The sequence below is a fragment of the Saccopteryx bilineata genome, chromosome 2 (assembly GCF_036850765.1).
Source record: "Saccopteryx bilineata isolate mSacBil1 chromosome 2, mSacBil1_pri_phased_curated, whole genome shotgun sequence".
Taxonomy (NCBI): domain Eukaryota; kingdom Metazoa; phylum Chordata; class Mammalia; order Chiroptera; family Emballonuridae; genus Saccopteryx; species Saccopteryx bilineata.
In genome coordinates this window covers 110,412,596-110,437,568 of record NC_089491.1, presented here as the reverse complement: position 1 = coordinate 110,437,568, position 24,973 = coordinate 110,412,596, and the positions used below count along the sequence as shown (strand labels likewise).

The following is a 24,973-nucleotide window of genomic DNA, read 5'->3' as shown; positions in this document are numbered from 1 at the left end:
CACTAACTTACACCATTCACAAAAATAAACTCAAAATGGATAAAAGCCTTAAATGTAAGTTGTGAAACCATAAGCATCTTAGAAGAAAACATAGACAGTAAGCTCTCCAACATCTCTCGCAGCAATATATTTGCTGTTTTATCTCCAGGGGCAAGGAAAATAAAGGACAGGATAAACAAATGGGAATATATCAAACTAAAAAGCTTTTGCACAGCTAAAGACAATAAGAACAGAATAAAAAGACAACCACACAATGGGAGACATATTGGACAATATGACTGATAAGGGGGTTAATAACCAAAATTTTTAAAGAACTTGTAAAACTCAACACCAGGAAGACAAACAACCCAATCCAAAAATGGGCAAAAGAGATGAATAGACACTTCTCCAAAGAGGACATACAGATGGCCAACAGATGAAAAAAATCACTAATCAATAGAGAAATGCAAATTAAAACTATAATGAGATACCATCTCATGCCAGTCAGAATGGTGCTCATTAACAAAACAACATACAATAGGTGCTGGCAAGGATGTAGAGAAAGGGGAACCCTCCTGCACTGCTGGTGGGAATGCAGACCGGTGCAGCCACTGTGGAAAACAATATGGAGATTCTTGCAAAAATTAAAAATGAAAATGCCTTTTGACCCAGCCATCCCACTTTTAGGAATATATCCCAAGAACACCATATCACTGATTCAAAAAATAAATGCACCCCCATGTTTATGGCAGCCTGTTCACAGTAGCAAAGATCTGGAAACAGCCGAAGTGTCCATCAGTGGACAAGTGGATTAAAAATAGTGGTACATATACACAATGGAATACTATGGGGCCATGAAAAAGAAGGAAATATTACCTTTTGCAACAACATGAATGGACCTGGAAACAATTATGTTATGTGAAATAAGCCCGGCAGAGAAAGAAAAATATCATATGAACTCACTCATTTGAGGAATCCAAGGAACAATGTGAGCTGAGGAAGGGAATTAAACCTGAGGGAAGGGGGAAGGAGCTATTGGGAGGGGGCAAGGGATATGTTGAGGGGAATAGGGGGGAGGGGGGATGCAATCTAAAATCTATGTAAACACAATAAATTAAAAAAAAAGCCAGACAGCACTGCAATTACCATGTGAAAAGTGTGGACCTCTAGTCACCACAGGCTGAATTCTTTGAGGAAGGGAGACCAGACCAGAAAGGAGTGATTAAGTAAATGAAAATAAATATCTTAACCAATTAATGGAAAGATACTACTGCATTTTATTTTAATTGACCAGACAAATTTACATCCCTTTAAAGTCTTGGGTTAAATTCTATATAATGATTGAATTCTATGATTGGCTAGGAGTTTGCTCGAGCTGGGCCACTTTTTCTTTTTTAGTTGAAGTCCAAATTATTTCTTTATATAGTGACCCTAACAGTACAAGTTTATCATGAAAAAATAGAAAATGTAAGTTAATAAAAAATAAGCACAAGTTACAAAAGAAATCACCATTTAGAGAAAATTCAGAATGGTTTATGTTCTCCTAGACATCCTCTGTGTATGACTCACGATAACAATACCAAGCACTTCAGAAGTGCCCTAACCAGGAATGCATTGTGTCTGGAAAGAGAATTCAGTCTCTGAAGTATTATGCCTGCTTCCTGGTTTATAGTACTTAATTTTTTATATTGTAGTAGTTTAGAGAATCCAAGGGTAACAGAGCTTTTTCGATTGCAGGCTACATTCAGCTCTGTAAATACCATTGCAGGAAGTAAAAGTTGTCATAGTCTCTTCTCAAGCATCCCTGTGAACACTTTTGCTCTGAGTTGCTCTGATAAGCATGCTTGTCCCTCCTTCTTGTGCTTGTCTAAATTTATCAAAATTGAACTTAGTTTTTGAGTCTCAGTGATGCTTCTTCTGTGAAGCTTTCCCCAAAAGTGTAATGAAAATTAATAAGCCCATTCTCTTCACTGCCATACAGTGTTGTTTATAATTCTCTTTTGGAATATGTGTTATGGTAATTTATGAATCATTTTTATCTCTTCAGCTGTTTTATCAGCTCACACAGGCAAAGATCTTATAATTCATTTTTATATCTCTTCACTACATACCAGAGCTCATTGCCCATACTAAGCAGTTCAGTCGGTGTTACTGAATTCATTAATCATTGTGTTGGTACGGTAGTTTAAACTAAATTAACACCTAGAAAGTTATTATTAATTATACACACATATTTAGTACCTAAATATAATTTCTATTAAATATCCATAGTAAGAGTGAAAGAAACCTGTGCATGGACCCTGTTAATATTGTGAAAGTTTCCTCTAGTTATGTTTTCCAAAACAGATTACATCAGTATTATAGTAAAAATACTAAAAGGCTCGGTGTCATAAAATACACAGCTTAAAATGTATGAGTTCAATGAAGAGCTGTCCTAATTAAAAACTCCAGATTTTCAAGTATTTTATTCAACACTAAAATGAATAAATACAGGTATTTTCAGTACATACATTGTTGGGCAAACAAGTTTGTAACAAGTGTTTTTTAGGTTTGCTGGCCTGTATTGGGTCAGCGCCTTGTGTGTATGGAAGGCTGAGGGTGCTTGCCCTCAGGGCAGGAGATTGCAAATTGTGGAATGCCTTCCTGCTTGGAAGGGGCAATTGTTTTGCTGTTGTTTGCTGGAGAAGGATCCCCTCCCAGCCTATTTAGCTGGGAAGTACAGAGAGAGAGAGAGAGAGAGAGAGAGAGAGAGAGTTCAGAGAGGAGGGTGAAGTGGGGGGTCCTGAGGGGCTTGGAAGCCCTAAGATTTTGGTCAGGCCTGTTTGTGGGGGTGCTGAGGCTGGTAGGGGCCTGTGAATTTGGGTGAGTTGGAGAGAGAAAGGGAGGCCGTCTTCCCTGACTGTTTGCTCACCTGCTATTATGAGACTTTAATAAACAGAATGGCCCACCATTTTCTGGCTCCACAGCTCCTTGACTGTCTGCCCAAATCCAATGGGAACCTGCACGGCCATGGCAGTGGCCACTGGCCTCACACAAATTATTTCTCCTTTGAAAACCAGTTTGTGATTTGGCAAGAGATATGTTAATATTTAATAAGTTTACAGGAGTTGAGATAAACGTACAACTATGAAATTAGACAAGGAAAGTTCTGTTTTCAAAATTGGCTCTCATTTTTTGTGGGAATAGTAGAAAATATTAGTAATCAGACAATCTTCTTCAGGAACTACAAGGACAGTGGCACTGTCTTGAAACTTGTAACTATACCACTGAGCATAATTTCAGGTATAAAATAAGTTTAAAAAGTGTTTAAAGAATGAAGAAATGAATGGTTTGATTTTATAGGATATAAGCAAAATTAAGTAGTAGTGTTTCATTGTTAAGCCTAATCCGGAGGGACCCGAAACATTGAAGATACGAACAAAGTCCATCGATTACACATCAAAGCTTTATTGTCTAGCTTGGCCAAGTGGCAGCAACTCCGACAGAGGTCTGAGGGAGAGCACGCTGGCCCTTTGTTCTACCTAGTTTTTATAGTTTTGTAAGTGGGAAGTACAGAAGCAAAAATTGTAATTAGGAGCCCCTTACCACTATTGGTTATAGTCATATGTCCTTTAACATGATAGGACCATGTTCCATTTGTAAGCCATACATTATTTTGGAGAGAACAAAATTTACAAGTCATTGCTATGAGAAAAGGTTTATTTTGGCTTTTCTCTCACTGTACCTGGCTAGCCATTCACCCCTTTCCCCACAGGTGTGGTGGAATGTCTGGGAATCCATTTACAATACAATGCCAAGGGCCATCCTGGTCATGCCAATCACACAGTACAGGGACTATTTCTCACAATTTCTCTGCATACCTTAATCCAAATTAATAAAATGTTCTTTATGCCTCCCAAAATATTAATATTAATTCTGTAGCTTTTGGTACTTTACAACACCTGCAGGTGAGGTGGCGCGGTGGCTCCTCATCATGACATTAATTATGCAAATAGAAATTACTAAACTATAAAATATGGGCCCACCTTTCATTGAATTTGTTTAGTGCCTTCAACAAAGCAAACGTCCACAGCATTCTATTTTTAGATTAACTCCAACAAAATTGTGTTTTCATTTAGCCATTGTGTAATATTAAGGATTTCCATAAAAACCCCAAAACCCTCAGGGCTCAATGTGCCCATACATTTTGGAACTTCTGAAAATATAAACTGGATTTCTAATGTAGGAACCTTTTCTTTCTTTCTTTCTTTCTTTCTCTCTTTCTCTTTCTTTCTTTCTTTCTTTCTTTCTTTCTTTCTTTCTTTCTTTCTTTCTTTCTTTCTTTCTTTCTTTCTTTCTTTCTTTCTGTTTAGGTGAGAGGAGAGGAGATAGTGGGGCTGATTCCCACATGCGTCCTTACTGGGATCCACCCAGCAACCCCATCTGGGGCCAGTGCTCAAGTGCTAAGCTATTTTTAGTACCTGAGGCTGATTTGCTCCAACAGAACTATCCTCAGTGCCTTAGTGTGATGCTCAAACTAATTGAGTCACTGGCTGTGGAAGGAGAAGAGGGAGAAAAAGGGAAGAGGGAGGAAGGAAAAACAGATGGTCGCTTCTCCTGTCTGCTCTGACAGAGAATCGAAACTGTAACACCCATACACTGGGCTGAAACCCTATCCACTGAGTCACCAGCCAGGACCTGTTTTGTTTTCTTTATACATTTAATATTGTATAGTTATCTAGCCATGTTTTGATTTAAAAAGAAAAAAAAGAGAAGCAGTCTAGGTGTTCCATGGCAATAAAATGTAAGCCACAAACAGAAGGACCCAAGACATTGTACATGACATCATTATAAGCAAGTAAAAATCCTGGAGTGACTATCCATTAGCTGTAGATGTGTCTATGATCTAGCAAAATGACAAATATGGTACTCATAGAACTTAGAATGATTTCTCTTTTATTAACACTGTAAAAGGAGCTCAGTCTACTTTGTTGGTTCCTTCTCTTCTCTCCAGTGATAGTCTCTTAGGACTCAATGTTTGTTTCCTTTTCTTTTTTTTATCTACACACCTTTGGTGATTTAATCTGGCCTTATGGCTTTTATTACCATTATGTATGAGAATGACTTTCAAATTTAGATCTATACTCTCAAGCCTCTTAATTGAACTCCAGATTGTGTTTTCAACTGCCTACTCAAAATCTCCATTTGCATTTCTAGTAGACTAGGCAACATGTCTATAAATCAGCTCTTTGTATTTATCTATGTCTTTTTCCATCTTAATGGACAGAGACTTCATCCATCTTAGTTGCTAAGACCAAAATCTTTGCAGTCATCTTTGATGCCTTGCCTCTCTTTTTTTTAAGCATCCTGTCTTCCTGTTAGATTCCTTCAAAATGTATCCAGGGTCTGACCATTTCCATCACTTTTAACTGGAACACAATAATCTCATTTAACTACTTACAACAACCATCTAACATGTGTCCAACTTCTATCCTTGTATGTCTGTTTTCAACAAAACAAAGGGTCAATCATGTTATTTTTAATTCAAGTAAAACTTATGTAGAAGAGTATAAAGTACTCTAATAGAAACTAGGTAAAACAAAGAGAAAGTGTATAAAGTACTACAATCTTAATTATAGAGCTGATCAACTTATTTAATACTGTGCATACACCTGGCTAACTATCACTCAGTTCCAAACAAAAGACATGTCCTGCATGCCTGTTCCCCTGGTGCCCCTTTCCAGACCATATCCCTCCAAAGTCTGTCACTGTTCTAATTTTTGTTTTCACAGTTTAGTTTTTCTGATCTTGAATTTCGTATCAGTTGAGCATCACTTAGAATATACTATTTTGTTGGCTTCTTTTGCTCATCTTTGTGTGAGACCATCTTTGGAGGTCAGTTGCTTCATCTGTAAGGACAGTGGACTGAGGTTAAGAGTTAAAACAAATTGATATCCAACCTTGCCCACGGAACTAGTGATTCTTATTGTCTGGAGTCAGGCATAGGAAAATAGTATACTTTAGAAGATCCTGAAGAGAATCTAATGTGTAGCCTCTGGAATAAATAATATTTTCCTTCTCTATATTCCTTTCTTCCATAAAGACAAAGACCGATTGACCACTGCTCTTTCTTTCTTCATTCTTTCTCAAGTATGCACTGAGCATCTATCAGATACCATACACCATGTTAGACTGCCAAAACTACACGAGTCAACAAAGCATAGTTCCTATATTCCAGGGGCTTGAAGTCACAATCAACCCATATTTCATAATATCAAAAATATAGATGAACAAATAAATAAACATGTGTGAAAACTCAACAAACATTTCTATATTCCCACAAACTAAATAGAGGAGAGGGAGATCAAGATGGACTTTGGCAAATAAACTAGTTATTTTGAAATAATTACTTAAATTTGGTGAAATACTAATTGCTTATAAAGTGTTGACTCAAATTTAAACTTAGTTGCTTTCCTTTTCAAAAGATTTATGTATCTAGACAAATTAAAAGTGCTGAAAAGAAGAGGTACTTTTTTTTCCCAGATATTAGATGTTAAGGACACAATTTCTAAGTGTAGCCTGAGAATTTACTATGTGATTATATAACCAGTATTTTGACCATTATTTTTATAGTGTCAGTAAACTGATTTAGTTAAATCCTTGCAGAAACTTTGATTCTGAGAATAATTTTCTACTTTTTATCTTGTTAGCCATTGACTATAGTTATCTTCTCCAAAAAGAGTCACTGTAGACATGGCAATGCCTTCATCTTACTTAGGGCAGTGTTTTGAAATCTTGGATTACCATCTGTTATTAGATCCTAAAATCTATTAATGGTTTTTAACAATATTTAAGTAGATTAAACAGAAGATAAAGCATCACGGTGACTTCAATTTAGTAAGATTAACTATTGCTCCATAAAACTTCTGTTTGCATTATATGTATGCAAGTGCCTGTTGGATTGTGCTATTTAATGTATTTTTTGCTTTATAGTAAGGTCAAAATACCTCTGAGTACACAGTCAAAATTTTAGAAAATAATTTATTTATTAAGGTACACAATGTTATTCTAATTAAAATTTAATTCAGATTATTAGATGTTAAAATACAATTTGAAAATGATAGCTTATTTGGTATCTGATTCAAGTAATAAGAAAAATACAGTTGATTTTAATTAATTGTATCAATTTGATGGCAAAATCACTTTCATCTCTTTGTAATTACCAAAAAAGTTGAGAGGTTTTTAGTTCAAAGAACAACTGTGGTTTAATATTTCAATATTTCTTGAAATAAAAATAACCATTAACTAAAATAATGTTATATAGTTATGAAGTCTAGCAGCTCTCTTCTAACTTCTAGTGGGTTGCTGCTCCATTCATGAGTCCTTTAATAAAATCAATTAGATCTTTAAAAAAACGTCTTCTCAAATGATCTTAAACTATGCCTCACATCAAGAAGCTAATTAGCCTGACGAGGCGGTGGCGCAGTGGATAGAGCGTCGGACTGGGATGCGGAGAACCCAGGTTCGAGACCCTGAGGTCGTCAGCTTGAGCGCGGGCTCATCTGGCTTGAGCAAAAAGCTCACCAGCTTAGACCCAAGGTCGCTGGCTTGAGCAAGGGGTTACTCCGTCTGCTGAAGGCCCATGGTCAAGGCATATGTGGGAGAGCAATCAATGAACAACTAAGGTGTTACAACAGCAACGAAAAACTGATGATTGATGTTTCTCATCTCTCTCCATACCTGTCTATCCCTATCTATCCCTCTCTCTGACTCTATCTCTGTCCTTGTATAAAAAAAAAAAAAAGATGAAAAAAAAAAAGAAGCTAATTATATAAATGGCTTTTAATAAGATTTCTCAAAGCCATTTTCTCTATTATAATGTTTTTGCTGTGTAGAAAGTATAGCATAGTACTGTCAGCTCCTGACATCCATGATTGAATTAGAGGACTCTCAAATTAAGTAAGGAAAGGGTATTCTTTTCCTAAGTGGTTTTTTTTTTTTTTTTTTTTGTATTTTTCTGAAGCTGGAAATTGGGAGAGACAGTCAGACAGACTCCCACATGCGCCCGACCGGGATCCACCCGGCATGCCCACCAGGGGCGATGCTCTGCCCCTCCAGGGCGTCACTCTACCGCGACCAGAGCCGCTCTAGCGCCTGGGGCAGAGGCCAAGGAGCCATCCCCAGCGCCCAGGCCATCTTTGCTCCAATGGAGCCTTGGCTGCGGGAGGGGAAGAGAGAGACAGAGAGGAAGGAGGGGGGGGGTGGAGAAGCAAATGGGCGCCTCTCCTGTGTGCCCTGGCCAGGAATCGAACCCGGGTCCCCCGCACGCCAGGCCGACGCTCTACTGCTGAGCCAACCGGCCAGGGCCTCCTAAGTGTCTTTTATTGCACTTTTATACTATTAGAAAATTAATTTTAGACCCTGGTTGGTTGACTCAACGGTAGACTGTTGGCCTGGCATGTGGATATCCCAGGTTTGATTCCTGGTCAGGGCACACAGGAGAAATGACCATCTGCTTCTCAATCCTTTCCCCCCCTTTTCCCCTCCCGCAGCCATGGCTAGATTGGTTCGAGTGCATCACCAAAGATGCTAAGAATGACTCCATGGAGCCTCCACCTCAGATGCTAAAAATAGCTCGGTTGTGAGCATGGCCCCAGATGGTTCGAGCATCAGCCCCAGATGGAGGTTGCTAGGTGGATCCTGGTCAGGAACATGTGGGAGTCAGTCTCTGTATCTCCCCTCCTCTCACTTGGAAAAAAGAAAAAAAAGAAAGAAAATTAATTTTTCCAATAAGCATTGTTGAATAAATAAATAAAATTTAATAAATTAGGCTGTAATTATGATATTAAAAATTATGAATCCAAATACTTATTCTGTTGCCATTAGGTTACTACTGATGAGAAACTGATTTAACAATCTCCAATTGTTGGTGCTTATAGAGAGTGAGTGACTCTGAGGGCTGATGACAAAAGGTTGAATTCTCCTGATAAATGTGAAAGGAATGTAGAGCATATTTTCAGTATGTTTTTCCTTTCCTTTATTAGGGCTCTTTTTTCCCCCCTTTCTAATTTATGGTGCTTATTGAGGGAGAGTTGTTTGTCTCTAATATCCACTCAAAACATCAGTTTATTATTTTATGCTGTTTAAATTATAGCCAAAATAGCTATTTACCAACTAAATTACAGACTCTACTTATTAATCTTTTCTGAGTCTTTAAGTAAAATAATCTGTGCATATATAATAGAAGGAAGTAAAATTTAGGCAATGATAGCCTATTAATAATTTGCAGTAAATTATATATTGCTCACAAACATTAGGGGAAATTTCAAAATGAATATGAAGCTATAAAATATCCCCTAATGTTTGTGAGTAGTATATATGTTTGGTCCAGAAATCTTACTTTTTCTAAAAGAAATATAATCTTTATAAAATTAACATCAGGACTATTTTGGCAAATATTTTTAAATATTAAACTCAATTCCTTGTCTTAATAATAAGCCATAATAACTATTTGGCATGTTTCTTTTATATATCTTTCATGGACCTAAAAAAAAAAAAGTTTAATCACTTTGGATGAATACAGTAGAACATCTTATTCACCTTATTTCTTCTTTTCTTTCCTTCCTTATATAATCTTAATTTCTAGTAGCAAAGTGAAATGTAAAGAAAGAAAAAAATTTAAAGTATAATTCAACACTGTAGCCTTACTGGATATTCAGATACTGATGGACAAAATAAGATTTGTTTGATCATGTTGTATTCAGTGTCTTCAACTCTACTAATTTTCAAGTAGAATAATTGAAATAAAACCTACTTTGAAATGAATCAATTTAAAAATGAATTTTTCTCAAAGCAAATGTGTATACCTTTGCTATGAACATTTTGAAGCAGAGATCATCTTATTGGACAACATTAATTTTAAAAAAATTACATTTAAAAAGGAACATAAATAATTGTATATTTCATGAGGACAGATTATTTCATATTTTTTAAATTATTAATCAGTGAGAGGAGGGGAGGCAGAGAAACAGACTCTCACATGCATCCCGACCAGGATCCACGTGGCAAGCCCACTAGGGGGTGATGCTCTGCCCATCTGGGTGTTGCTCCCTTGCTCAGCAACTGAGCTCTTAGCACCTGAAGCAGAGGCCATGGAGCCATCCTCAGCCTCTGGGGCCAACTTGCTCCAATCAAGCCATGGCTGCAGGAGGAAAAATGAGAGACAGAGGAAGAGGCAAGAAAGGGAGGGTTGGAGAAGCAGATGGGCGCTTCTTCTATGTGCCCTGACAGGGAATTGAACATGGGCTATCCATATGCCACACTGATGCTCCACCACTGAGCCAACTCGCCAAGGCTTCTTTTCATTTTTAAGAGACATTTTGACCTTACTATAAAGCTAAACTAGAGAAGACGTTGCAGAACTCTGTATGTCTCCATGAATAGCTTTTGATGAGAATTTAATGAGACAGAAAACAATACCTTGCCAAGTATTAAGTTTAAATCGCCTATTTATTTTAAAATTTCAAGAATTATGTAATACCAAAAAGCCCAGGGAGATGATTCATAAAGAACTAAAACTTTCTAGTTTTCTACATTCTTTTGTTATTTTTGTTTGTTTGTTTTTGTTTTTGTCTTTTGCTGTATAACATCATAACCAATATTGAGATCAACCTGTGAATTAACATAAGTCAGTCATTTGTTTTGTTTTGTTTTGGTCAAGTTAAATTGTTACAAGCTGATTATCATATTGAAACTATTTAAAACCATGGCAAAGGTTTATACTTATATTTAAATTGCAAAGGCAATACTTATACTTATTCAGAAAATTATTCAACTATAGCAATACAAATGCAGTGTTCTTGTTTTTTTAATTAAAGATTTGCTGTAGTTTAGGATAAAAATATGCCTCATTCTGCTCATGTTGTATCAACCTTTTGTCCACCTTATTTATCTTAAATCATACTTACCAAATAGAACAAGTTGAATATAAAATACTTACATCCTAACATTCCAAGACTCCCACAAGCAACACTCTCCTCTGAATGATGATTTGGTTGAGACTCATTTGTGAAGGAGTCTCACTTGTGGATTGTAAAAATTGGGTTTTATGTTAAGTAGGTGGGTTGCTAATCTGTAAGCATGCCATTCTTGATCAGGCCTTTATGAATTGTGTGTTAGTGCCAAATTGGACAATGCAAGCTTTCTATTCATTTTGCAGCTAGCCAAAATAATTCCAGTTAAACTCTGGTAAAGATCTCTAGTATGAAATGAATGTAAAGTATTCAATTTTTTTTCTTTATCTTTCTCTCTGGTTTCTTTCCAGCTCATTTATTTATTTAAAAATAATCCTCTAAGTTGCTTTTTCACTGCTGTTCATGTTGCAGATTGAAAATGTTGATGTCTGCCTTAGTTTTCTAGCAGCCAGAGGTGTAAATGTTCAAGGTCTATCTGCTGAAGGTAAGAAAGAGCACAACTGTAAATGACACTCAGGTTTGTAAAAGATTTTTCCATGATGCAAGAAATAGAAATTAAGAGTACATATCTCTTCAATACAATAAAGGAAATGAGTAAAGATTGTAAACTAATCGAAACATAAATGTAATGGATTAATGTATGCTTTAATTAACTGCTCTTTACATTACAGGGTATTTGGGAGGGTGCAGATGAACAAAACATCTTGTGGTAGTACCAGTGTATAGTGTTTTTAGTCTTAACTAGAGGAATGGGTGGACAGATAATGCTTGCTAATTTATGGACCAAAATGCAGGTAATAATAGTAAAATTAATGCTCAAATATTTTATCAATAACATATATACAATATGATCAAGTTCAAATATTTAGTAATTTTTAAATATGCCATCATGAGCTCTTAAATAACTAACATGAATAGTATTTAATAACTTATATGTAAAGGCTTTAAAGTCATTAAAGATTTGATAGGTCATCACTAAAATTGAATATACAAAAGTAGACAAAGCCTGAACTAGTTCTGTCATTTTTTCCTGAATCTTTTTCTTCAAAATATATACTTAGGAAAAATTTTCAAGTATTATTAACAAAAACAAATGCTAAAGTTATGAAACAGCAAGTCCTTTGACATTTGCATCAACAATAGCTATTTTAAATTAGAATATTAATTTTTATATAAAAAGTCTGGTAGCTACTGTTAACACTTTGATCGTTCACATTGATTGATGTTTCTACTGCAATTGATTTGCTCTGAAAAGGCTTTTTTTCTCACAGATACTACAAATATTAGACAATTTGAAGTTTTAAAAAATTTACTATCATTGGATAAAGAGGAATTGTGTGGCTTCTCAAACAGAATGAACATTTAGTAAAATTATTGACTTTTCCCAGTTTTTCTTCTACATTTAAATTTTCTTTTATTTTACATTTTCATTATATTTATATTTTAAAATGTACAATATTAAATAATATATTTAATGGTCAAAAAGCTTAGTCTCAAATCTCACTGATGGTTCTGTTACTTAGAATAAAATTTGGTAATATTCCCCAGGATAATATTTTACTTTCAAAGTGGTTAAAATCAAGCTAAAAATGCTAATATTTTATATAGATAAAAAATACTACTACATGTATATGTATATATAATCTTCCTTTTCACATGACATTCTTTATTAATATAAATCTATTGATTTTTATTTATTTTCTGAAATATATGAATACTCAAAATAATTTCCTAAAATAATTAAATATGTATAATAAAACAAGAACTAATTTTAAACTCTTTAAAATCTTTCAGGTTTATAGGAGAAAGTACTTTCTCACTATAGCCTCATTTTATGTGAATAACTCTATTGCATCATTTATATGACATTATAAACTATCAGAGAGCAATAATTTTAAATAGTTTGTCATTTGTTCCTAAAATCCAGAAAGGAGAAAAAAAACCTTGACCTCACAGGAGGATGTATTTTATTGCCAATAGCAAGTTTTATTTAAGATATGATTATGGAGTCCATAGCCTTATTTCATCTCTTTTATTAATTTTTAACTTATAACAAAAGTATAGTCTTAGATTATAACTTACATTGTGCATTTAATTTTTTAAATTAAATATTAGAAAAATTTACTCAGGAGATCCATGTGTTAGAATTTTTATTTGCATTTATCCAGTTATATAAAGCCATGAGTAAGTTAATCTTTATTATTTATTGATATATACCATGAATTAAAAGCTTTGGACCACTAAAAAATGACACCTATGATGAACTCTCAACTTTTTGGAGTATATGTAGTGTATATATAGATCTATGTATTTTAATAAAGTGTCTGGCAGATGCTTCAGAAGGAATGTTGACTGCAATAAATTCTGTTGCTATTATGAGGTGTGCCCAACCCATTAGTATTTATAATAATGCCGGATAATGACATTTAAGTGGCTTTCTTTGTTCAGCTTATAGCCATCACTTTGTTGGTAACAGCTGTGTGTATTTGTGAGGGAAGCCCTGTACTAAATCAAGTTATTAGCACAAGACAGAGAGCCAATCCAATTCCAAGAAGAAGCTAACTCTAGAAAACTTGTAGTTCAGGGTCAGCAAAGAGCATCACTCAAGGAAACTTGATTTTCTGTACCCTCCATCCCTCCACTTTCTTCCTGAAATTCCAAGTGTTTGGATATGTTAGCATGTTTCAGAAATTCAGATATGCTTGACTCTGTGACCAAGAATATCAAGCCGCATTTCTATCTTCATAGATAGTCTAACGGCGTCTAGAATTTCATTTGTCAAAAAATAAAAATAAAAACCTCGTTCATGTCATAGGACACTGTTTTTCTGTTTTCCTTTTGATACAGAAATAAGAAATGGAAACCTGAAAGCCATCCTCGGGCTGTTTTTCAGTTTGTCTCGCTACAAGCAGCAACAGCACCATCAGCAGCAGTATTACCAGTCCTTGGTGGAACTTCAGCAGCGGGTCACTCACGCCTCTCCCCAGGCAGAAGTCAGTCAGGCCAAAACGCAACAAGATATGCAGTCCAGGTAAGGAAGGGAAAAGGGGAGATGTTTGAAACCAATGTGTAGATGAAATTTGTTTTTAAAAAATTGTTGTTTGTGACTTTTAAAGATATGTTTATGCAGTTCTATCAATGATGGGACTATTTGACTAATGTCATAGTAGTTAATACCACTTTTGGTTGGAGAAGCAACATGTGTCAGTTTTTTAGGTGAACTATTTGTGTTTGTTTTCTCGATGTGATTATGGACTATATCTAAGTGTGTGAAATGTCTTCCTTGTTAAGTAATATGGCCAGTTATGTCCTTCTGCAAAGTACTGCCTTATTTAGAATACGTTATTGAATCCTATTCTCCAGTTGTGTAGGTATCTTTTGTTGATGCTTTTGATCAATTGAACCATAAATCTGTCAAGAATTTCAGGTTTGAAAAACATAGCAGTTTAAGTGTTGAGAAACATACTGCTTTTGATGTGTGTGAGAGAGAGAGAGAGTGTGTGTGTGTGTGTGTGTGTGTACACACATGTACAAGTTTGTCTGACTTGAGTCTCTTGGTGCATGTAGATACAGCCTGGGGTGGGTGCCAACAAATTATGGCTACTTCCCTTCCTCTTGCATTACAGTTTTTTAAATTTTATTTTGAATTATATTAGTCAGGCTTCAACCAGAGGAAAAGAACCAGTAAGAGTAATATGCTAAGAGATCTATTGTGAAGAATTATTTTACGTGTTCATGAGGACCGGCTAGGCAAGTCTGAAATTCTACAAGCTGCCTAGCAAGGACAGGCTGAAACCCACAGCATGAGCTGAAACTGCAGTGCACAGGAGGAATTTCTTCTCAAGGAATCCTCACTCCTGCTCTTTGAGACCTTTCAAGGGATGAATCAGACCCTTGATTATCCTCTAAGATAATCTCCTTACTTAAAGTCAACTGCTGGGGATTCTAACCACATCCACAAAATACTTTCACAGCAACAACGAGATTAGTGTTTGTTTGAATGTGTGGGACTGAATAAACCTTGCCACATTGACACAGCAAAAAATCATCACAGAGTGAAATTAAGTTAACAAGTTTCATGCAGACTGCTCATTTGTTTCTGATTAATGACCAGGGTATCAGGTAGTTGGCTCTGTTGCATAAATAGTTATGATTATTTTTCTTAAGGAGGGAGATTTGAAATATTCCTTATTGTCTTTAAAAATATGTACACATATCAAACATAGATATTTAACTTTTTCTGTCTGAGAAACTAAGCTTGAAACCTAATAATACTCAATTCACCTTGAATTTGTTTTTGGTAATTAACATTGACTCAGAATGTTAAAGTGAAACTCCAAAATACCTTCACAAACCACTCCCCGCTTATTAAACAGTCAACAGTTCAGTCATCCATTTCTCTTTCATATGTCAACCAACTCTCTTTTTTTTTTAAATTTTTTACTCTTTCTTTTATTTCTTTTTTCTTTTTTTTTCTGAAGTGAGAAGCAGGGAGGCAGCGAGACAGACTCCCGCATGCACCCGACCGGGATCCACCCAGCAAGCCCACTAGGGGGCGATGCTCTGCCCATCTGGGGCATTGCTCTGTTGCAACCAGAGCCATTCTAGTGCCTGAGGCGGAGGCCATGGAGCCATCCTCAGTGCCCGGGGCCAACTTTGCTCCAATGGAGCCTTGACTGTGGGAGAGGAAGAGAGAGAGAGAGAAAGGAGAGGGGAGAATAAAGAAGCAGATGGGCATTTCTCCTGTGTGCTCTGGCTGGGAATCAAACCCAGAACTTTCATATGCCAGGCTGATGCCCTACCACTGAACCAACTGGCCAGGGCCTCACCTCTCTTCATGTTAACCAATATCTCTTTCTCTATATAACCATGGAAACTTTATTCCCTTTGGCAGATTTTGATAATTAGTTGATTGTTATATCAATAAAGAAAAATCATATTTTTACTAAAGATACAGAGATACTGCCAAGTCCCTGGAGTGATAAGGAATATATCTCACTACTCAGTAATGCAGGTATGCTGCTGTTGAAGCTCAGCTTGGCTTCTGTGATGTCAAGCAGGAGTCAAAGTAGAAAATAAATTCCCTACAGTATGAGTTTTTTGGATTTATTAAGAAGATAGAGGGAGAAAAAAGGTTTTATTTTCTTTAGGGGGTGGGAGGTGGTTGCTAAAAAGAGAACTAGATTTTGAAAATTGCCAGAAATAATATTTCCTAGAGTTTGGTTTAAGCTACTTGAATTGCCAAAAAGCAAGAATAGTAGCTAAAAAATATAGGAAGTAAAGTGGCATTATATAAAGCATGTTGACTCTGGAAGTGACATGAAATATCATTTGTCATTGATTCCCCTTATTCTATTTTTGTATCTGCCATGGGTAATTTCTTGCCCAGAATTTCTCGGTGGTTATTACCATTTGGGAGAGATTTTTTTTTCTATTCTTGCTAGATATGCATGGCTGTTATGAAACTGTATTATATTTTAAAATATAGAGCTCTATATCAACATGGTATTTTTAAACCGTTTTGGGGCAAGCTGTCTTATTTTGTTTATTGCAAGTTTATGAAAAGTGTTTTTTCATCAGTGTTCTGTAAGGCTGAGTTAGACACAGGTAAATTTCTTCTGATAAATTGAACTTAATTACTTCTTGCATTGATAATTAATTCAGTAAATGTAGAGTACTTGCTACACTAAAGGTGTAGTACTGACCCTGATATTGAGGAGTTCAATTACTAATTTTAATAAATGTATTATATGTTTTGGAGAATACTATATTTCAGACAATAATACTTATTTCCATTTGTATAGATTTGGTATAGTGAAACAGTCTGTGAATTATAATTTATGTGGACTTACATATAAAAATAAGTATATTTCAGCATTTTTAACAGCCCTTACTGATAATATACATAGGAAAGGAATATTTTGTCTAATATAACCAAGATAATTAATGTAGAAAAAGAATCCCACTGACACATTTATCTACATTTGCTTGAGATGTAAGTCATAAATCATGATTTATGAAGTCTTTTTATTGATTCCAAAGCTCTTTCCAAGTAAATAGTATAAATAATTAGTTGCTATATTATTTAGGATATTTAGCCAGAACATGCTCTTATATTTTTCTCTTTAGATTAATAAAAACATTAGGCTATATTGCTTCAATTCAATAGATTTTAATATGTTCTCTTTGTCTATTTAAAATAAATAGGCATAACTGTATACAGTAAGAATTGCTAATTTGGTTTTGCTCTTTTGAAAATAACACCATATGTTTCAATCAATTTGAACATCTTTTATTTAACACAAGCATTTTGATCTAAAGATTAACAAGTAAAATAAAAGGTGAATCAAGAGAAATAGAATGTAGAGAACAAGATGTCTTCTTCTAGTTCCCCAGCTCCCTCTCCACTTCTGTGGGTGTGTGTCTGCGAGTGTGTGTCTGTGAGTGTGTGTCTGCGGGTGTGTATACAAACACGCAAGCATGCTATGTGTGTGCGTCCTGCTCAAGGAGCAGCTAGAGCTCTATACTGGAATGAAACTGTCTACCCTTCAGTCCAATTTCATAGCTTCCAAATTGTGTGATCTTAGGCAACTTAGCCAACTTCTCTGTGTTTTAGGTTTTCATTTGTTAAAAGAAAATAAAAAATGGGCCGATCACATTAGGTTGTTTAGGGAGCTTGATGGGTCAGTATTTATGAAACACTTTGAACCAAACTGGCACATTTCACTTCTTTTCTCAAAGCCTTGAGATGATTTCAAATAGCCCACTTGCTTCCATCTCAGAAAATGTGTGCTAGTTGATTCATTTGCCTAGAATGCCCCCCATAGCTACTTAACTAAATCACCTTCTTCACCTCAACTGCTTAAGCGTTGCCTTTTAACAGATGTTTACCTTGACTGACTTTTAACACTACAGACAGCCCATTTTCACTCCTTATTGTAGTACTTCCCTATTGTAGTACTTTATTGTATGTTTCTTTTTTCCTATAGCTCTAACCACTCTCTAACCTACAATTTACTTATTTATTATAACATCTTTCTTGTGTGTCTTGCTTTGCTCAGACAGGCCAAATCCAATAACTGATCTAGTATTTAGAAATAATGTTTCTAATTGGCAGCTACTAAAGCATAGTCTGCATTTTAAAAATATTTAAATTACATGCCATGGCTTGTTGGCTCAGTGATAGAGCATCAGCCCAGCTTGTGAAAGTCCTGGGTTCAATTCCCATTCAGAGCACACAGAAGAAGTGACCATGTGCTTTTCCACACCTCCTCTTCTTTCTCTTTCTCTCTCTTTCTTCCCCTCCTGCAGCCATGGCTCAAATAGTTTGAGCAATTTGTTCCCAGGTGCTGAGGATGGCTCCATGGCTTCACCTCAGGCACTGAAATAGCTCTATTGCTGAGCAACAGAGCAGCATCTCCAGGTGGGCAGAGCATCACTGTGATGCCTGGTGGTCCCCAGTCAGTGTGCATGCAGGAGTCTGTATCTCTGCCTCCCTCTGCTGCTTCTCACTTTATATATATATATATATTTTTTTTTCTTTTTTTCCTTTTTTAATTATAGACTGGTAGAAAATATGAATATTACATACAATCCAACATGAATGTATTGACTTTAAGAAGTCCAGATTACTAATTTGTTTTGTTAGTTAACACAAAAAGTTACACTTGTCATTAAAATTTAATTTCACAAGGGGAATAAATTATTGAAAGTCAACATGCTTCTGTATTAATCCTGAAGTGGCCTTGTTTATGTGATTTAAACTGATGATATGTGAAGGCATTTTGCTCCTTGATCACCATTGTAGTACCTGTATTAAAATAAATGTGGGAAGATCCAAGATGGTATCAGAGTAGATAGATGTTACACTCATCTCCTCCCAGGACCAAACTGGAGTTACAACTAAATTTAAGAACAATCATCCTGAATAACCAACTCAAGACTAAATGAAGAGAAGTTTTATAACCAAGGATTCACAAAAGAAGCCACATTGAGATTGGTAGGAAGGACAGAGACATGAAAAGGGCTGGCCCTGATCCTATGAACCCTAGCTAAGGTTCTGGAGGGATATCTCAGCTGCAGGGGGAATTCCCCCTGAGAAGAGTGGACCTAAACCCCAAGCCAGGCTCCCTGGCCCAGAGCACCAGAGCTGAGAAGCAGTACCCACATAGCATTCAGCTGTGAAAAGCAGTGAGGTTTCTGTGTGCCAGAAAGAAACCAGAGACCTCAGAGGCTCAGGCATCCTCTTAAAGGGCCACCTTGATAATCTTTGCAGCCACATACCCTGGGATGCAGCAGAGGCAAGGCTGAGCAGACTAGAGTTGCATGGGGAGAATCTAGGGTTTGTGATTCTGGGGAGACACACAGGAGGACAGCTACCAAAATCCCTGTGCAGAGTCATTCTCCCATACTGCAGTTTTTATCTTTCTTGGTGGAGCGCTCTCCTCTGTGTAGAATCGATCTGCGGGGATGTATTTGTCCCACCATCTGGTCTCCCTCTTGCCCATCCAGTGTAGATTAGGCCATGTTGAGGAGTCAGTTTCCTTGGCCAGGTTGTAGAAGTCTGGACATACGTAAGGGGTAACAGTGGCTCAGTTTTCTTGCTTTGAGATGAGGCCCTTCTCCTCACTTCCCTGTGAATGTGAGTGGCAGTTCCCCCTCATGGGAAATTCAGTAGAACTGTCCTTTCGGCTGCCAGTAGACCCATTCTCCAGGCTCCATGCCCTTACCTGCTTCCTGCTAAGGTTGAGGAAAAATCCAGGACAGACTGAGACCTGTGACTCTGGGCTGGGGATCACACCCACCACCTTCCCTGAAGCCTGGCAAGCACTTCCGCCACAGGAGAGATGCAAGAAGGTATGAGGATAAATAGTGATGGATGAAGACTTGACTTGGGAGGGTGAAGACTCAACACAGTGTACAGAGATGTGTTGTATAATTGGGTATCTGAAATCTGTATAATTATGTTAACCAGTGCTGCCCAAACAAATTCAATTAAAAAATAAAAAGGTGGGACTCAAATTTAAATTTCTTAAATCCTTTTTATGGGGAAATATTTGGTTATTTTTGGATAAGGATTTTAAATTTTTTTCTTAAATTTTCCCACTGATTTGAAAGAGAGAGAGAGAGGGAGAGAGGAAGGCAGAGAATGTAGAGAGAGAAAGAGAGAAGCATCAATTCATTGTTTCATTTAGTTGTGTACTCATTGATTGCTTCTTGTATGTGCCCTGACTGGGGGTTGAACCCACGACCTCTGGTGCACTGTGTAGAGGCTTTATCCACTGAGCCAACAATCCAGGGCCTGGAAAATAAAGATTTTATCAACAAGTTATCAATTTGCAACAATTTAATTATATTGCACATAAAACTTAGATTTTACTCTATATCAGTGATCTCTAGAAGGTCATTGCATGGGAAAAGATTAAATATCTTGTTGTATTACATAATGGTAAACATTCTATTCACATTTACTTCATACAAAAGATAAAACCAGTTTGTACTACCTTTCTATTTTGTTTTTTTGTTTTTTTTAAAGTTCTTTTTTTATTTTATTTTATTTTTATTTTTAAAATAATTTTATTTTTTTAATGGGGCGATATCAACAAATCAGGATACATATATTCAAAGATAACATGTCCAGGTTATCTTGTCATGCAATTATGTTGCATACCCATCAGCCAAAGTCAGATTGTCCTCTGTCACCTTCTATCTAGTTTTCTTTGCGACCCTCCCCCTTTCCCTCTCCCTCTCCCCCCTCCCCCCGTTACCACTACACTCTTATCAATGTCTCTTAGTCTCACTTTTATGTCCCACCTACATATAGAATAATGCAGTTCCTGATTTTTTCTGATTTACTTATTTCACTTCGTATAATGTTATCAAGATCCCACCATTTTGCTGTAAATGATCCGATGCATCATTTCTTATGGCTGAGTAGTATTCCATAGTGTATATGTGCCACATCTTCTTTATCCAGTCATCTATTGATGGGCTTTTTGGTTGTTTCCATGTCGTGGCCACTGTGAACAATGCTGCAATAAACATGGGGCTGCATGTGTCTTTACGTATCAATGTTTCTGAGTTTTGGGGGTATATATACCCAGTAGAGGGATTGCTGGGTCAGTTTTTTGAGGAACCACCATACTTTCTTCCATAATGGTTGTACTACTTTACATTCCCACCAACAGTGTATGAGGGTTTCTTTTTCTCCACAGCCTCTCCAACATTTGCTATTACCTGTCTTGTTAATAATAGCTAATCTAACAGGTGTGAGGTGGTATCTCATTGCAGTTTTGATTTGCATTTCTCTAATAACTAAAGAAGATGAGCATCTTTTCATATATCTGTTGGCCATTTGCATTTCTTCCTGGGAGAAGTGTCTGTTCATGTCCTCTTCCCATTTTTTTATTGGATTATTTGTTTGTTTGTTGTTGAGTTTTATGAGTTCTTTGTATATTTTGGATATTAGGCCCTTATCTGAGCTGTTGCTTGAAAATATCATTTCCCATTTAGTTGGCTGTCTGTTTATTTTGTTATCAGCTTCTCTTGCTGAGCAAAAACTTCTTAGTCTGATGTAGTCCCATTCATTAATTTTTGCCTTCACTTCTTTTGCCTTTGGAGTCAAATTCATAAAATGCTCTTTAAAACCCAGGTCCATGAGTTTAGTACCTATGTCTTCTTCTATGTACTTTATTGTTTCAGGTCTTATGTTTAGATCTTTGATCCATTTTGAGTTAATTTTAGTACAGGAGGACAAACTGTAGTCCAGTTTCATTCTTTTGCATGTGGCTTTCCAGTTTTCCCAGCACCATTTATTGAAGAGGCTTTCTTTTCTCCATTGTGTGTTGTTGGCCCCTTTATCAAAAATTATTTGATTATATATGTGGTTTTATTTCTGGGTTTTCTATTCTGTTCCATTGGTCTGAGTGTCTATTTTTCTGCCAATACCATGCTGTTTTGATTGTCGTGGCCCTATAATAGAGTTTGAAGTCAGGTATTGTATGCCCCCAGCTTCATTCTTTTTCTTTAGGATTGCTTTGGCTATTAGGGGTTTTTCATAGTTCCATATAAATTTGATGATTTTTTGTTCCATTTCTTTAAAAAATGTCATTGGAATTTTGATGGGAATTGCATTAAATTTGTATATTGCTTTGGGTAATATGGCCATCTTGATTATATTTACTCTTCCTAACCAAGAACAAGGAATATTCTTCCATCTCATTATATCTTTTTCGATTTCCCTTAACAATGGTTTATAGTTTTCATTATATAAGTCCTTTACATTCTTTGTTATGTTTATTCCTAGGTATTTTATTTTTTTTGTTGCAATTGTGAAGGGGATTATTCTTTTGAGTTCGTTCTCAAATGTTTCATTGTTGGCATATAGAAAGGCTATTGACTTCTGTATGTTAATTTTGTATCCTGCGACCTTACTGTATTGGCTTATTGTTTCTAGTAGTCTTTTTGTGGTTTCTTTGGGGTTTTTGATGTATAGGATCATATCATCTGCAAAAAGTGATACCTTTACTTCTTCTTTTCTGATATGGATGCCTTTTATTTCTTTGTCTTATCTGATTGCTCTGGCTAGAACCTCTAGTACCACATTAAATAAGAGTGGAGAGAGTGGACAACCCTGTCTTGTTCCTGATTTAAGGGGGAAAGCCTTCAGTTTTGTGCCATTTAATATGATGTTAGCTGATGGTTTATCATATAAGGCCTTTATCATGTTGAAATATTTTCCTTCTATACCCATTTTGTTGAGAGTCTTAAACATAAAATTGTGTTGTATTTTATCAAAAGCCTTTTCTGCATCTATTGATAAGATCATGTGGTTTTTGTTCTTTGTTTTGTTGATATGGTGTATTACGTTAACCGTTTTACGTATGTTGAGCCATCCTTGAGATTCTGGGATGAATCGCACTTGATCATGGTGTATTATTTTTTTAGTGTGTTGTTGTATTTGATTTGCTAGTATTTTGTTTAGTATTTTAGCATCTGTATTCATTAGAGATATTGGTCTGTAGTTTTCTTTTTTTGTGCCATCCTTGCCTGGTTTTGGTATGAGGGTTATATTGGCCTCATAAAATGTGTTTGGAAGTATTGCTTCTTCTTTAATTTTTTGGAAGACTTTCAGTAGAATAGGAACCAAGTCTGCTTTGAATGTTTGATAAAATTCGCTGGTATAGCCGTCTGGGCCTGGACTTTTATTTTGGGGGAGGTTTTTAATGGTTTTTTCTATTTCTTCTTTACTAATAGGTCTGTTTAGGCTTTCTGCTTCTTCTTGACTCAGTCTAGGAAGGTTGTATTGTTCTAGGAATTTATCCATTTCTTCAAGGTTGTTGAATTTAGTGGCATAAAGTTTTTCATAGTATTCTACAGTAATTCTTTGTATATCTACGGTGTCCATGGTGATTTCTCCTCTTTAATTTTGGATTTTGTTTATATGAGTTCTTTCTCTTTTTTCCTTGGTAAGTCTTGCCAAGGGTTTGTCAATTTTGTTGATCTTTTCAAAGAATCAGCTCTTTGTTCTATTAATTTTTTCTATACTTTTTCTGTTCTCTCATTTATTTCTGCTCTGATTTTTATTATCTCCTTTCTTCGGCTGGTTTTGGGTTGTCTTTATTCTTCTTTTTCTAGTTCCTTAATGTGTGAAGTTAAGTGGTTCACTTGGGCTCTCTCTTGTTTGTTCATATAGGCCTGAAGTGATATGAACTTCCCTCTTATCACTGCTTTTGCTGCATCCCAGAGATTCTGATATGTTGTATTGTCATTTTCATTTGTCTGTATATATCTTTTGATCTCTGCACTTATTTCTTCTTTGACCCATTCATTTTTTAAAAGTATGTTGTTTAGTTTCCACATTTTTGTGGGATTTTTTTCCTCTTTTTGCAGTTGAATTCTAGTTTCAAGGCTTTATGATCAGAAAATATGCTTGGCACAACTTCAATTTTTCTGAATTTGCTGATGTTGTTTTTGTGGCCCAACATATGGTCAATTCTTGAGAATGATCCATGTACACTGGAGAAAAATGTATACTCAGTCACTTTGGGATGAAATATCCTGTAGTTGTCTATCATATCCAGGTGCTCTAGTGTTTTGTTGAAGGCCACTATATCTTTGTTCATTCTCTGTTTGGATGACCGTCTAGAGCCATCAGCGGTGTATTGAGGTCTCCAGGTATGATTGTATTTTTGTCAGTTTTTGTTTTAAGGTCAATAAGTAGCTGTCTTATATATTTTGGTGCTCCTTGGTTTGGTGCATATATATTAAGAATTGTTATGTCTTCTTGATTCAGTGTCCCCTTAGCCATTATGAAATTGCCATTTTTGTCTCTGAGTACTTTTGCTGTCTTGTAGTCAGCATTATCAGATATGAGTATTGCTACGCCTGCTTTTTTTGGATGTTATTTGCTTGGAGTATTGTTTTCCAGCCTTTCAGTTTGAATTTGTTTTTATCCTTGTTACTTAGATGAGTTTCTTGTAGGCAGCATAAAGTTGGATTTTCTTTTTTAATCCATTCTGCTATTCTGTGCCTTTTTATTGGTGAGTTTAATCCGTTTACATTTAGTGTAATTATTGACACTTGTGAGTTCCCTATTGCCATTTTATAGATTGCTTTCTGTTAGTTTTGTGTCTTGTTTGATCCTTCTCTTTCATTTTTCTATCTTTTGTTTTTATTTGGTTGTATTCCATACATCTTTGCTCTGTTGCTATCTTTTTTAATTGTTTTTTTTTTTTGTTTTTTTTTTTTTTTTTGTTTTTGTTTTTATAGAGACAGAAAATGAATCAGAGAGAGGGATAGACAGGGACAGACAGACAGAAGCGGAGAGAGATGAGAAGCATCCATCATTAGTTTTTCATTGCGTGTTGCAACACCTTAGTTGTTCATTGATTGCCTTCTCACACGTGCCTTGACCGTGGGCCTTCAGCAGACCGAGTAACCCCTTGCTCAAGCCAGTGACCTTGGGTTCAAGCTGGTGGGCTTTTGCTCAAACCAGATGAGCCCACCCTCAAGTTGGCAACCTCAGGGTCTCAAACCTGGGT

At 36.0% G+C, this 24,973-nt stretch overlaps 1 protein-coding gene across 3 annotated transcripts in view; it reads left to right on the top strand.

The window, feature by feature from the left end:
* NAV3 (neuron navigator 3) overlaps positions 1–24,973 on the top strand; it is a 296,173-nt gene that overhangs the window by 21,692 nt on the left and 249,508 nt on the right. For all 3 annotated transcript variants that reach the window (XM_066257605.1, XM_066257604.1, XM_066257603.1), the window contains exons 3-4: positions 11,343–11,415; positions 13,779–13,962. In XM_066257605.1, the coding sequence (XP_066113702.1) occupies positions 11,343–11,415; positions 13,779–13,962 (257 nt within the window). The remainder of the gene's footprint in view (positions 1–11,342; positions 11,416–13,778; positions 13,963–24,973) is intronic.